We start from the raw sequence: 15,154 nt of genomic DNA, 5'->3' as shown, positions 1-15,154 counted from the left end.
TGTCAGTACGTTTTAATGACATCTGGATCTACATTTCGTTGGTTGTGCATCATATAGTTCTACATGAGACGAAATATCCTCATCCTTGATATCCTCATTTTCTGGTGTGACGAACAGTTGTTTTGTTCGCCTCATAAAAAAGTTGCCTATGATACACACCCGTTCAGATCTTCTCGATTAGAAAGATAAACTGTGAACACAGTCGATGCCACTCACCGAACTGATGGTGATGTCTTTCTCAGATAGCTCCTGACGATGGCGGGCCATCATCTCCTTCAGTTCCAGCTCCTTCATTATCTTCTCTTTTTCCAAGTCTGAATACTGCTCCTCAGCGATGGATCGCGCCAGCTGCTCTGAGTCAGCCTTTGTTAGTGTGATCTCGAGCTGAGCTGCCAACGAATCTCTGAAAGACATTTAATACAAATCAAATGAAAGGCTGAACAACTATTAATCACAAAGATTATACAGAGATGTAAATGAACTGACAACTTCCTTATTTTGTCTTAGTTTCGATACAGTTACAGGGAAAAAACCGCAACATTTTCATCGATGTTTAAAGCCGAATAAAAATCTATAGATGATATTTTCAAACAACCAAACCACCTCTCCTCCTGTAGGTCCTGCATAGATTGCTGCGCATCTTTGTAGAGTTTGTTCCTCTCCTCACACTCCTCCTTTAGTTCACGAACCTGGGTCTTATACAGCGTCTGCAAAACACAGCAAACAGGTCAAACACACCTCACACTTAGAGGTAACACATTAACGTGCAACTCTTTGCCTCCATGCAGCTCAGGAACTGCTGTGTATTTCCAATGGGAGGACTAGAGAAGGAGAGAAGTTTCAGAACTGAGAATCCTTTAATGAGTAATTATAACTATGCACACTGTATAAAGCCATTAATGTAAAAAGGAAACCGTAGCCATAAAGCATTAGATTATTCCAGATGGTAAACACTGATTCCTGTTATAAGCTATTCAATAAAGGCATGCATGCATGCATCAGCTACTGAAATCAAAAGAACGTTGTCCTGGTGAGACATAACCGCCCACACGCTCAGCAGGCAAGATGCAGAACCGTGCTGCTTAGTCATTTCTACATCCACATTTTTAATCATAGAGCAGACGAAAGACTCACAGAGAAATACTGTTCAGCTTCCAACTGGTCCTGTAACTCCTTCATTTGCCCATCAGTGTCCTGTCTTTCTCTGCAGTCAGAATAAAAACAAGTTCATCATTCTCTTCATGTTAAATATGGATCCTTCCGTATGAATGCTAGAAAAGACTTAAGAACAAATATAAACTGACTTGCGCAGCTCTTGGTTCTGTTTCTCCAGGCTGCGTTTAATATCCAGCAAGTGATTGGTTTCCTGTTTGAGCTGCTTCTCGGAGGTTCGCAGAGAACTGAGCTGCTGGTTCTGGGCCTTCAGGTCATTCTGAGTCAGGCTACGCTTCTGGGTCTCCTGCTCAATCTTCAGCGTCAGGTTCTTCACCTGAAAGATGCAACAAAATACAGAGGAGGGAGGAGGGGTGGTGTTTGTATTGTTTTAATCCGCTTTTGTTAGTGTTATGTCTGTGCTTCCTGTTTTTGGGAAATGCTACTGAATTACAGTTAAAAGCTAACAAGTGTCATTTTGTTGCATAAGCACAGGATACATTTCTGTAGGTGGCATTTAATATCTAAACACACTGCACAGACTATAAACACTCACCTCCTCAGTCAGTCGGTCCTTGTGTCTGCGCAGCTCGTCTAGTTTCTGCAGAGCCTGTTTATAGTCACAGTCCATCATGCTGCTGTGCTTCTCCAGCTCCAGGATTCGGTTTTCTAACCGAAGTTTGGCTACTCGCTCCTCCGCCAGCTTCTGCTCCATCTCTGCATGGGAGTTATTTTCTCATGTTAAGCTATGCTAATCAATTGTGGAGTATGCAAAGCTATAATAATAAATGCACTTTCTTCATGATTTGTAGTGGTGCAACAATTGCTGGCTGGTGAAATTCTCTGGGAGCTGAATTATTTCACAAGTCTTCTCCCTCACAGCATGTAATGCTACAAACCAACATGAGCAGACAGTTGAAGCAAACAAGTAGAGAAAGGATTGGTGACCTTTACCCTTCATGGACTCTGACTTGGCGCCCTCGATGGTTACTTTGATCTTGCTCTTGTCTGCCAGCAGCGCCCTGGTGGCCTTATGAGAGGCCTCCTCCTGCTCCAGCTCCTGCTGCAACACCTTCAGCTTGTAGGTCAGATCAATCTCCTTGTTACTCATCTCCTGAACAAAGAAAACAAACCCAGTGAAACTCAGCCAGCCAACACACAGCCATTACCATTATATTGACAGGATGATAAACACTGCATTCCAATTAATATCACTTGAAATTAGCATCAAAGCCAGAGTGATTGTAATGCCTCATCAACTACCCATCAGTGTCCTTTCTTAAATCCGTCAAAGGTATAATTATTCAGTAGACCAAACTGACATTACCAGCTGATTCATGGAAGTACTTAAAAGATTACAATTCAATGAAGATGGTGGCCATTAACTAAAGTGTAATCAGCACCTTGTTAGTAATTGGCAGTTGTACAATGGTCTCTAAAGAGCAAGGATTTAAAGAGCCAGTCTTTTACATCCATCTGCAACGCTCACACTGGAGCAAACCATGTTTTAAGAAAAACACTAGATATAACGTTAATTAATCATTAATGTTTCAAATTGGTGCCAAATAACCCAAGACAATGTATGTATTTGCCTCATATATTGCACAGAGGAAGAAAGAATCTAAAAGCCATTCAATAAAGGAGGCTGTAGGTATTACAAAGTTGAGATATACAGGCCAATAAAGAATATATAGTCCTTAAGAGGTACACAACTAGTTATCTTCACTCTGATTTATCAGGTTTACCTTCTCCATATCAGTGTGTTTCTCCTGAAGCTGTCTCTTCTCACTCTCTGCTTTAGACAGAATCTGTCTCTGTTGCCGTGCTTCCTCCTCCAGGCTAGTGATGCGTCCTGCAAGAGACGGTAAAGAGAGTTCTCAGAGGAGCAAGTTTAAAAAATGCAACAAAAATGCGTCCAAAACACGCAAACCACTTTCCCTTTAATCGTCACCGTAAATTAACACACAATGCCAGATTCAGACTTATGCATGTAAACACTGATCCGTGGCCACCACTAGATAGAAAGTGACAGAAAGATTAAAAGTGTGACTGTTTATTTTGTTTTGTTTTTCCAGTAATAACATGTTTATATATACAAAAACACCCTGATTATTTTAAGTCATCAGCTTTAGGGGACATCTTCATTCTGGATATTTATATGATTCAAATAACTGATGCTTCTTGAATTTCCCAGTTCATTAGAGAAAGTGGTGCTTTGTGGCTACCTTGTTTGGTTTGTAAATGCAACATCTGATAACCAACAACTGGAGTTTGACAAATGCCAAAAACAAAGTGAACCGAGTCGCTGTCTGGACAGATCCCTAGGTGTGATAACGGAGCCGTGTGACCTCACCTCAATTAAGCCAATCAGATAAGAGCCTTTACATGACAGTTTAAAAAGCCTGTGTGCTGTCTTAATCAGATAAAGGTCAAATTATTACCCTTGATGATGACATACTCCCTCATTCATTTGGACAAATATGTGCTGTACAATACAATCACAGTCTGCTACTGTTATACCCCGACCAGCTGACAATGGAGCAACTGGCTGTTGTTTTACTATACAGGAATGAGAGAATTTCATTTTTTTCATTTTGTACTCTCTACACTCACATTTGTTAAATCAGTGTGACAAAGGGGGCTTAAGCTTTATATCTCTAAATATCCAATGTATTTTTCTTGTTTGTATTGTGGCCCTTGCGGCTCTGTAAAGCACCTCCAGACAAACTTGTTTCGATAAAAGCTTTTCTTCACAAAGAAATTCAAATACTACACACACAAACACAGATAGTGAAAATGTTGTTTGCTGAATGGATTCTGCAGAGCAAACTCCTTATTAAGGCAAGAAAAGCCTCTTATGTGCCCTCTGTATTTGTGCGGCACATCGCTCTTGCCCACCTAGCTGCCCTCATAAATCTGCCCTGTAAGCTGCTGGGCAGACAGAATGTGGCTGAGATGCCACATTTTCTGCCGGTAATAGAATTTCCACTGCACAAAAATACAGGTAACCATCAGCAAATCCTTACAGTAGGATATCACATGCTATATTGCATTCCTCTCACAACAGTCATGCTGACCACTCTGCACTACATTTTCAAAAATAAATAGATTGCCACAAAAATCATACTAAAGTATCAGATCTTATCTTTAAACCAGACTAAATATGATGAGGCGCCTTTCTGCTGCCCTTACTGATGCACATAAATGACCGTTGTTTATAAACTAGAAGTCTTTCCAGATCCTGTTTTAAATGCTGGGCATGTGTATGTGTGTGTGTGTGTGTGTGTGTGTGTGTGTGTGTGTGTGTGTGTGTGCGTGTCACCCACCCATCAGGTCACTGATGGTCTCGGAGCCCTGGCTGTGCTCCCTCCTCTCTGTCTCCAGTGCGGCCTGCAGGCTGATGCATTCCTTCTCGAGGCTCAGCTTGCTGCGCTCCAACAGGCAGCATTTATCCTGCAGCTCACGCACGTTGGCCTCCAGCTGCTGCAGCTGCTTGCTGCTCTCCGTCTGGGTTTTACGGAGACGTGTCGCCGCTTCAGACTCAGCCCGCAGCAACGTGTTGGCTTCTTCCAGCTGATTGAGACAAAATGACGAAAATGTTTAAAGTTCAGTCAGCAGTTTTATCTAGGCTATTGCTATTAACATACAATGTTTCCATTTGTTTGTACGTTTTTCCATGGAAAACAGTGCACACTGAACACTGCTTTTACTTACCTTTTTTTAATTTATGTATTTTTACAATATCAGCTGACTTTTTACACATCAACTTTAACTGCCAACAGACAAAACATAACACTCGGTGACTGGCCTGTTTCTGCAGATGAATGTTCTTCTCGTTGGAAATGTGTGAGTTCTGGTTTCTTCTCTTCATGTCATCCAGCTGGTCTCGAAGGCCGTTGACTGCAAAACACAGAAGAACAAAGACCAATGTCAGTAAATGTCAAATTCTTCAGAACGACAAAATAGTTGTTCAAGCTTGTTATGTATGCTATATAACAACTATACTCAAGTATTAATCCTTCACTATTGAGTGACAAAACAACAGCAATGGGTACCATTATACAAATTATACAATATCCGCAAAGTTTATTGTAAGCCAACAGATGTATGTTCCTCTGACTGAACATGTTTTCCACACAGTTTAAGAAGTGTACTTGACCAGTTGATGGCAGTATCACCCACATTATATCAGTCTGTAAACTTGTACCAACTTTTCTACTTTAAATCAAAACCTTAATTAGTCGATTTGAACACAATGCAAGCCTGAAGGTCACACCTCAATGGATTCCAATATCGACTGAATTAAAAAGAGCTAGTATCCTGTGCACTCGAAAGAAAAGTCTGCCACTGCATGCGTTCACTTGGTCTTTGGTCTTTGAAAAATGTCTTATCAAAACACAGCTGCCACTCTTGAACTTTGTTTATCAATGTCTCAATTTGAAAGTAAAGTAAAAATCATGTTATTGGGCAGCAGGATCATGAAGTCATACATATATATAATTCATAGATCTTGAATAAGTGGGTGATCAACTGGCCGTCTTATGTCACCTTCATTCTCCAGGCAACGCTTCCTGTCCGCCTCACTCTCTGCCTTTCGGTGGCTCTCCAGGCTCTTGTGCTGCAGCAGGGCTTTCTCCCTCTCCAGCTGTCTCAGTGTCGACTCCAGATTCTTCCTGCCGCTCACCTTAAAATCAATCATTAAATACTTTGTTCAACACGTCCTATAGGGCTGGTTTCACAGTGCTCTGATTCCATAACTCACTTTGTAGGAAGTGGTTCATGAGAATCCAATCGGGGCTCAACACAAATCCAATCCCAATATACATTTTAATGTGGCGATTAGAATTCAAAGAGCGCTGCAGCTGCACCTCACTGGATATGACACATTGGCATTCAAGCGAAACAAGGGTTAGTGAGAAATCTTTAGACTGATTCAAATACAGTTTTTAGGAAAATGTGAGAAAAGGGGGAACTTATACGATCCCAGAGAAGAAACTGGGTCATTGCACCAGCAAATATTAAAAGTAGGACAGAGCCAAAAATATGCAAGTGATCTCCAACACCAACAGGTGTCTGTGCTGTGGATTCAAATGTTCACTGCTGTCTCAGCATGATTAGCCTACCTCTTCCTCGAGTTCTTTGGAGATTTTGTCTAGACGGTTAGTGGCAGCCCTGCAGAAAGAAAACAGGTCAACATTTACAAGAGTTTTGACAGTGATGGTTAATTTGCTCAGGTGGTGCAACATGACGAGAAGCCTCTACGAAGAAGTTATGTTTCTACGGCTGTTGTACCTGCATTTGTGCTCTATATCATCTTTAATCTGCTTCTCGTTATTTAGCTGCACCTCCAGGTGGCGCAGTTTCTTCTGCAGCGCTGCCGCCTGTTGACAGAAAACAACCAACCAATCACAAATCCTGTTGACTTAAGTACAAAAGTTCAAAAACTTCTTGCAACCTTTACTGCATGTCATCCCTCTTTCCTGTGACTTGACTGCGTGTTATGCAATGAAGCACATAACATAACTGACCCTTTTGGTAACATTGTATAATAACCATCATTAATAAATGGTAAATGTATAGGTAATTAAACTTTAGCTAATAGTTATTTCACTGTTAACAAACCATTTATTAAGCGATTGTTGATTGTTAAGTTGCGACTGATGTTTATAACACTTTGTAAATGGTTTATAAATAATGTGTAATTCATCTGTAAACATTATAAACCTTTATAATTTACCATTCATTATTAAAAATGTTACTTAACATTCTCTGTGGGGTTCTCACTAAGAGCAAAGCTTTAATAAATAATCAGACATTTTAACCATTGGTTAATTTTGCATTATCTTGATTTCACCTTTATTTTACGAGCAATAATCCTATTGAGGTTAAAATCTCCTTTAAAAGGGAGTCCTGGCCAAGACAGCAGCGGTAAAAGACCAAGAGATTAAAAACAAGACAAAATTACATCAAACATTTACCAGTGCTCAATAACAAGAAAAGTACACTCAGTGGTCAAATAGTCCTTAATCCTACTTTTATTATCTTCCATATATATCAAATAATCTAGTTTACGGTGATTCTCTAGCTCACACATGGGTTAAGGTGCAAAAAGTTTAAAGGACTTCACCAAAGATTCAGTTGAGAACAAAACAAGGAGATAGCTTGAGTGATAACTTTAGTATCCAAATGTTTAAAATATCACCACAATCAATTACAGATAAAAACGTCGCTTGGATACATTTTTTCTTGCACCATAAATAAAACAGCATTTGTTTTAGGTAATTAAAAAAATCTTGATTATAGTAGCTGTAAGTGTTGACTTGAACATGGAGGCTAAGCTCTTTAAATTTCTGATGATTAAATGTTTCTGGACGTTACGGAAGAAACAATTAGCCCTGAAAATGAATATAATACTCCTGTTTTGCGCTCACACGTTGCCAACTCTTGCAGAGCTGAAAACTTTGGGAATTAAAGTCAGTTTTGCAGTGATGGTGGATCAACAGGGGATGTCAACTTAAATGAAACCTGGGTCTTTGTTGTCTTTCTCCAAAGTCGTAGACTGTTCAGTTCAGACTGAATCAATGAGAGATTAGCTTTTAGCTCAGCCACTTAAGACTGAAAGCTGCTTAAGTCTCTCTGTGTGACTAAGAACACTGAAATTCTAACAAAGTACAAATAAATCATGGGATCAGATACATAAATCCTTTTCTGAGTCATTTCCATCATAATCCTGAACGTCTTAGAGCATGAAGCTGGACTGATCGCAATGTCAACAGGCTTGTTCTGTGTGGGCATGTAAACTGACACCTGGCTTATTTATTTCCTGAGAAGTTTTGGACGGCTGTAGTTAGTGAAGGTGCTCAAAGTGCACCTGGCAGCTGTGCGTGCGTGTGTGTGTGTGTGTGTGTGTGCGCAAGTGAAAGCACCAACCTCTCCTTTTGAATTCTCATGAGTCACCGAGATATTGTTGGAAGCATTCAGTAACCTGAAGAAGGAAACGAGCAAAGTCAACACAAAGTCGAGATCACAGCCAAGACTAATCTGAGTCTTTTATGCACGTAGAAGTGTTGAGGTTCCTAAACAGATGGCTTACTGGTCTTCTTTGAAGTAAGTGAATCCAACAAAGGGCAACTGATTTCCAACAAAGGCCTTAGGCGTGGGGAAAGTTTCTACGTCGCCTTTGTCTTCTTCAATCTCATCAAAATTGCTGGTGTCTATGTCACTGCTGAGCTCGGGGACGACAGGGGCAACAGCTGAGGAAGAGAGAGAAAGAAAGAAAAAAGTGTGAATTGCTGGAGAAAACAAAAAAGTAAGCGCTGAGTAAATAAACTTTGCGTTTCAGTCTAATAAATTATTTGATCTTGACACACACACACACACACAGCAGCTGTTCCACAAGAATTATGTCAAGTGTTTGAGCCACACAAAAAGCATAGTTTTATTGCACTGATACTAACTGTCTCTGATGGTATCAAACGTCCACTGGTCGTTCTTGAAGAAAGGGTGTCGCTTAATTTCCTCCACACCATTCCTGCCCAATCGCACCTCCCTCAAAACAAAGAGAGCGAATGAGTTGGAGAGCAATGACCTAATTTACCCTTTGTGCTCAGTTCAGCAGTTCAGCAGTTTCAGCAGCCACAGGCAAACATGACCTATCGGAAATATTCTCTTCTTAAAGTAATTAGGAGTTCATTAAAACCAGAGTAAACTTTAAAGACTTTAAAGACAAACAGCCAGTTGTAAACATACAGTATGTGAGCTGTGTGCAGCTCATGTTATGTTACATCTGAATACTGCCGTACAAGACCATAACTCTTTCTACCTGTCAGTCAGGAAGGCGCAGATGATATTCTTGGCATCTTTGGAGATCTCCACATCATCCGGGAAGTTGAGGGAGTTTTTATGGTCCATGATCTTACTGTAGGTTCCCACCAGAGAGTCGGCGTAAAACGGCGTGTCACCTAACAGCAAGTATAGCAGGGAAACTATCATAAACTGAACTGAGATATATCCAATATGCTTTATACAGTACAAGACTCAAAATGTTCACTGACCAACAAGCATCTCGAAGATGAAGACCCCAACAGACCACCAGTCACACTCTCTTCCATAAAACCCATCTCCTCCCTGGGATTTCAGCACCTCGGGAGAGATGTAGTCTGGGGTCCCAACAGCTGTATCACAGTGCACCATGCCAGTCTGCAACACAATTCCAGGAATCAAAATCTTCTAAGTATTTCTTGACATTATAGTCGAAGATCATGTTTTTTGCCTCCTTGTAAGACCATAGAAAATGATTCTAAACATAGCATTTCATTAGCCATGTCTGCAGGAACCAATACTTGTTCCCTGACTGTTATCCTCCACTGCCAAATCTCAACCTACAACTGGCTGCTAGAAGACTGATTTAAGTTCTTAAGTCAAATAAAAGCTCCAAGTCTTCTACCGTTACCCATGCCTAAACATAAAGATGTCCTCATACACATTACGTAGCTACAACAAGCTGACCAGAATTCATTTATTACAGTCTGCTTCGACAATAATCAGCTCAGACTTTACAGTATTAGCAATAGAATTTTCTTCTTATAAGAAGAAAAAAAGGATTCCATTTTATTCAGCTTGTTTAAAAAAAAAATAAGGAAGTAAAGAAAAACACGGCTTTCTAATTGTGCAGTACAAGAAACAAGCTGTAAGAAATTAACAGTTTTTTCAGAAACACAGCTTGCTGACAAACTGAGGTTTCGGTGACTCACAGAATCCATCTTCATGCATGTGCCAAAGTCTGCCAGCTTGAGGTGTCCGAGTCTGTCAAGCAGCATGTTGTCAGGCTTGACGTCCCGATGGATGAAGCCCATGGAGTGAATGGCATCCAGAGCCATCACCACCTCCGCGGTGTAGAACTTTGCCCATTTCTCCGGCACGTCATAGGTGCTGGTGAGGTTGACCAGGTCACCTCCTGGCATGTACTCCATCACCATGTAGAGGTAGTGCTCATCTTGGAAGGCACAGCACAACTGAACAACACAGGCACAAGCTCTCATTATAGCTATTATTGGCCACTAGAGAGGACAGTTAGCAACAATCTATTTGCCATTGCTGAATTTATTTGTGTTGAATAGCGTTGAGTTATTTGAACAATTCAAAAATGAATATAAAGGATGATTCGTAATGCATTATAAGTATCAACAACAAGACACTTCACACAGTCTCCCAGCCATAATATCCTATTTGCTATCTTTTAACTTTTATCTTTTAATCTTTAAGTGTGTAACTGTAGAGGCACCAGAACAAGTCACTGAAGCTGAGCTGTTAAATGTCATACCTGCACGACCCAGGGACTGTTAGCAAAGGCCATGATGTCCCTCTCTTCCCAGAAGAAAGCCGAGTCTGAGCGCTTGATCATCTCAAACTTGCTCAGCAGCTTCATGGCGTAGACCTTTTGAGACGCTTTATGCCGCACCTGAATGGAGTTGAAAAAGTCACTGAGTGAAACTGCAAACTACACAAACAAGTGACATCAAATCACTGACTGCACTACAACGTATGTCGTTCCATTACAACAGATCATGTCATCTTTTAAATCCAATGCTGCATATTAAAAGTACATTCGAGTGCAGAATTCACAGTAAAACTGGAGTTTGTATGAATATTCACATAGACATTATGAAGGGGGGGGGGGGGGGGGGAATAACAGTGCATAATTTATTTAGTGTTATAATAACAATACATTTATATGTGGAGTTCATACTCATCCCTACAACTCCCACACTCTTAATGCCTCCATCATAACATCTAAACTGTTACAATAAATGCAATAGCAAAAATATAATAAAATAAAATATCAGTTTACACCATTCCACATCAATAAATGTGTACTGTCACCTTGTTTTAAGAGTTGACCAACTGATCATATTAACTTTGATTCTGATCATGATTATTTAAGTCTTGTGAATTTCAAGGAACCATTAAACATATTAAAAGGATTTGGTTTACATGAGCTATTATGTGGATGAAACAACAGAATATGTATTAAAAAAAACATTAAAAAAAGAGAATTTTTCAAGGATCTTTTTCCAATTCAAGCATATTCCTAACCTTCAAAAATAACTAAAACTAACTTTGTACAAACTCTCTTTGTGTAGTCTTCCAGAAAACCAAAAGATTCAAACACAACCTGAAACAGAATCCTCATAGTGACAAAAAATTAGTGACGAAAATTAAAGCCAGTTCTCACCAGTTGGACTTCACCAAATGCCCCTCGACCAATGACTTTAACTCTGTCAAAGTCTTCCGACTTCATCTGGAGATCTCGAGTCTGTCCAATGACTTTCTCATCTGAATATAAAGACAGTAAAAAAATAAAAATCAATGATGGTCAGACTTGACAAAAACAATAAACCTCAGCTTTGAACAAAGGCCAATGTCCTCTCTCATATAAAAACTTACATCTGTTAAGGAAGGTTTCGATGTTTTTGTTCTTGCGTAGTGCAGGGTAGTCCAAGTCTAAGACCAGGGCGTTGATGGAGTCCTGAACAGGAAGAAAAAAATGATCAATAAACAATCATTATAAGCAAAAAAACATGGAACAAAGTGCCACTTGACAGCTTCGTATCAGCTGACTCTGGGGCATCTCATTTAAACCTTGAAAGACGGTGCTAATCTCCATGATCTAAAAATAATATGACTTGAAGGGAAGGGAAGATCTTTCTATTGTCAGATTACAGTAAAGTCGTAGTATATATAATGAAATTGAAATGGAGCAATAATGTATTTCAAGCACCACCTGTTTTGAGGGAAGGTGTAATGAAGTCATAGTGATGCTACAGTTATCTATATGTCAAGATCAAACAAACAAATATACAATGATAAGGCAGTAATATTTTCTTCAATTGCCTGTTCAGAACAAATACAGTATATGACATAGGTAAATGAGCAGAATGTGTGGAATCTCTATCAGGGACGTATGAGAATTAACAGTAGAAACGAGGACTCCGTATGTTCCCATGAATCCATCTTAACATCGCATGCAGCATGAAACTATGTAGTGCAGCGCCAAGAGAATAAGATGAGTTCAGATTGTGTACAAATACACAGCATTTGACAGACATCAAAAGTCACTTTTTTCAAGTTCACAAAGTTAGTAACTGATGTGTTAAAGGCACAAGATGTAACAAATTACGTAGAAGAGTCTGTGCTGTTGATCATAAGAGATAACATCATAGTGAAAATCATTGTGCGGCAAAAAAAACATGACTAATCAATGACGAACTGAGAACTGTCTTGTCCACTTACCAGCATTCATTTCCATACAAGAATGGGACCATGAGGCTTCTGTGAACAGTCACAGCCTGAGTTTCAAAATATCTATTATAATAATCATATTCAATCTGGACATAATGTATTAAAGATTTAGCATATTGTGAACAAACTTTAGAGGACACGTTTCTCTGCTGAGAGAACTATACCACTGCAAATGTTTTTTAATAAAGGAATTGGTTCCAGTGTCTAATTTACAAAACATTGAGCAAAACGAACCGGCAAACTCTTCTACCAAATAAAGGCAGAGGAGAGCTGGACATGACTGACCACTGACTGCATTTCAAAGGAGAGTTTATTTTCTGTATATTTTCTCACCACCACACAGAACAAAAACAGTCACACATCACTACACAGCAAGACCGAATGAAAACTAACAGCTTCGCCCGAGCGTTTCATTCAGCAGCGTTCAACCTGATGGACTGGATACATAAACAGCAACTACATGCAATGAAAATTGAGAGAGAGACAGAGTAAGATAGTAAGAAATGACTAATTTCTCCATCAGCAGCAGCCCACATGATTCTATTAATGACATTTATTCTTCTGACAAATGATGAACACAGTGTTTGTGTGACCATTTGAAAGAGTTCCTTACACACATGCATTGTAATCCTGAACTGGTCAATACGTTACCCAGAGGAGCTGTATGTGAAAATGCAAATGTCTGAATCAGTTCAGCAGGACATTACATTTTTTCCCCTGCCAGCTACCTTCTACAAAGTCTGTGGGGTGTCCAACTGAGCCTACGTCAGGATAGAGCAAGACGGGTTTATGGTGTTTCTATCATCAAGACAACTCCAGGCAATATATAATCTTGATGCTCCATAAATCATCCAGAGGCTCATGTGAGAAAATTGCTTCAGAGAGTTGAAGTCACTTCTGCAAAGTGTGAAGTAAATGGTAAAGAACTGCATTCATCACACCAGTGGTAGTTTGGCGATTTCAACATATTTCTGAAAAGTTGCTTCTTGTGGACAAGCCAACAGGAAAGAACATGACAGCTGATATCATCAGTCAACACATCAATGACTCAAGATTCCACTGCACAGACAAAATAATGATTCATATTTGCAGTCATAGTGACTGTCATGCATAACTTTATGAAGGTAAAAACTGCCAGGCAAAGGGTCGTTTTAATGGAAAACATGTTTGTTTACACATAATCTGTTCACTTGAAGATAGCTAGGTGCTAAGTGTGTGAAGCCAAAAAATGTTTTCACATTAACCCTCCACTGATGTGATGTCTCACACACACACCCACACACACACACACACACAGGGATAGAAAAAAGGTTAGAATAAAGGACTAAAAAATAAAATGAGATATGAAGATAAATTCATTTTTAATATGTTGTATCAATTATTTGGAGGTTGAAAGCTTTGCATTTCTTTTTAAACTCTGTTCTTCTCATCTAACCAACAGAGTTATTCACTGATAGATTTAGGCTTGTCTGACAAAGGTTTCAACATTGTGTTAGTTTCAGGGCTTTTAGGTGGTGCTACATGTGGTTTTATACTCCACTATGTGTACAGTGTGTCTCGCAGCAGCCTGAACAGGAACAGAGGCTGGGAATTGTACCACAGTACTGCAACAGCACGTTCAGTAAACTGAACACAAGATGACTCTTTGTAGCACTCAATCATAACAGCAACAGTTTGACCCAGGGCGATGTAGGAAAACCATTAAATAAGCAAACGACAGACTGAAACAAACCCCTAATCGTTACAGTGTGTAACAATAAGGAAGTCATCTATCAACTCATGTCAGCTGCACATTCCTAGACGGTCAATGAGGAGCTGTTTGAAACACTGGACCAAGCCAGCAGAGAACACAGGAACCCTACTCTGACCCAGTGGTCTAGACTGGGTTCTTTCTAACTTGTCTTTTGCCTCTCTCCTCTCATTCTCCCCTCATAACAGCGCTAGACAGGATGGCACAATCTGTTTCATGTTTCGCTCACTTCCTTTTGTAATCATTTCTCCTTCACTGTTCCTTTTGCACCTTTCTTCTGCTCCCCTCCGTCTTATCTGTCTCTCCTCCTGCTCTCTCCATCGCTCTGCGCTCGGCTGAAGTCAGTCTACAGCGAGTTGCACACTCCGTTTCATCATATCAACTTCACTTCCCCATTAAAGGACTGACCTCACACAAAACTACTATTTAAGGGAAAAAAATACACACGGCAGGGGTGGAGAGGGGTTGCCGGGTGCGTGTGCACGTAGACACGCACGAGGATCTCCCCACAAGCACGGCAATACAGGAAATGATCCACCCCACCCCAGGGCTGGCAGATAATTTCACTGTGTCATGAAGCCAGTCCCTGTGTGCAAGTCATTTCCTCTGAGGCAGCATTCTCTGCTACTGCTGCTCCTCTGCAACCCCCCCCCCAAAAAAAAAGAATTACACATGCATGCCAGCTACAGTTCTGACCATGCGTACAATGCATCCACTGCATTGCATCTTGTATGTGTTCATTCACACAGAGCTTAAATTAGCACCTGCCACCATCCGGTAATGGTAAAATGTGCAAGAGGTTGGTAGATGTGCTTCACTCACCGGCAGACCAAAAAAAGACATGATAATCTACAGAGCTTCCGGGGAAGTTTGTACATTTACTATCCATTTGGCTGCTGGAGAAAAGCATTTTTTACTCCCTGGAAAAATTTACTCGCAAAAACATTTGCA

At 40.2% G+C, this 15,154-nt stretch overlaps 1 protein-coding gene across 2 annotated transcripts in view; it reads right to left on the bottom strand.

Annotated features, from left to right (window-relative positions):
• The window catches only part of rock2a (rho-associated, coiled-coil containing protein kinase 2a), a 36,037-nt gene that overhangs the window by 7,462 nt on the left and 13,421 nt on the right, over nucleotides 1-15,154 (bottom strand). For both annotated transcript variants that reach the window (XR_003987143.1, XM_030443888.1), the window contains exons 2-22: nucleotides 11,599-11,680; nucleotides 11,387-11,487; nucleotides 10,475-10,612; nucleotides 9,906-10,166; nucleotides 9,207-9,351; nucleotides 8,975-9,113; nucleotides 8,610-8,701; nucleotides 8,246-8,405; nucleotides 8,083-8,137; nucleotides 6,445-6,533; nucleotides 6,276-6,324; nucleotides 5,701-5,836; nucleotides 4,961-5,052; nucleotides 4,479-4,725; nucleotides 2,898-3,004; nucleotides 2,107-2,266; nucleotides 1,709-1,869; nucleotides 1,305-1,489; nucleotides 1,135-1,204; nucleotides 604-707; nucleotides 217-403 (exon numbers count right to left, since the gene is read on the bottom strand). Coding sequence is in view for 1 of the 2 variants with exons in the window: in XM_030443888.1 (XP_030299748.1) it covers nucleotides 217-403; nucleotides 604-707; nucleotides 1,135-1,204; nucleotides 1,305-1,489; nucleotides 1,709-1,869; nucleotides 2,107-2,266; nucleotides 2,898-3,004; nucleotides 4,479-4,725; nucleotides 4,961-5,052; nucleotides 5,701-5,836; nucleotides 6,276-6,324; nucleotides 6,445-6,533; nucleotides 8,083-8,137; nucleotides 8,246-8,405; nucleotides 8,610-8,701; nucleotides 8,975-9,113; nucleotides 9,207-9,351; nucleotides 9,906-10,166; nucleotides 10,475-10,612; nucleotides 11,387-11,487; nucleotides 11,599-11,680 (2,760 nt within the window). In the remaining variant the exon portion in view is untranslated. The remainder of the gene's footprint in view (nucleotides 1-216; nucleotides 404-603; nucleotides 708-1,134; nucleotides 1,205-1,304; nucleotides 1,490-1,708; nucleotides 1,870-2,106; nucleotides 2,267-2,897; nucleotides 3,005-4,478; nucleotides 4,726-4,960; nucleotides 5,053-5,700; nucleotides 5,837-6,275; nucleotides 6,325-6,444; nucleotides 6,534-8,082; nucleotides 8,138-8,245; nucleotides 8,406-8,609; nucleotides 8,702-8,974; nucleotides 9,114-9,206; nucleotides 9,352-9,905; nucleotides 10,167-10,474; nucleotides 10,613-11,386; nucleotides 11,488-11,598; nucleotides 11,681-15,154) is intronic.

The sequence above is a fragment of the Sparus aurata genome, chromosome 16 (genome assembly GCF_900880675.1).
Source record: "Sparus aurata chromosome 16, fSpaAur1.1, whole genome shotgun sequence".
NCBI classification, from domain to species: domain Eukaryota; kingdom Metazoa; phylum Chordata; class Actinopteri; order Spariformes; family Sparidae; genus Sparus; species Sparus aurata.
This window is presented reverse-complemented; position numbering and strand designations above follow the sequence as displayed.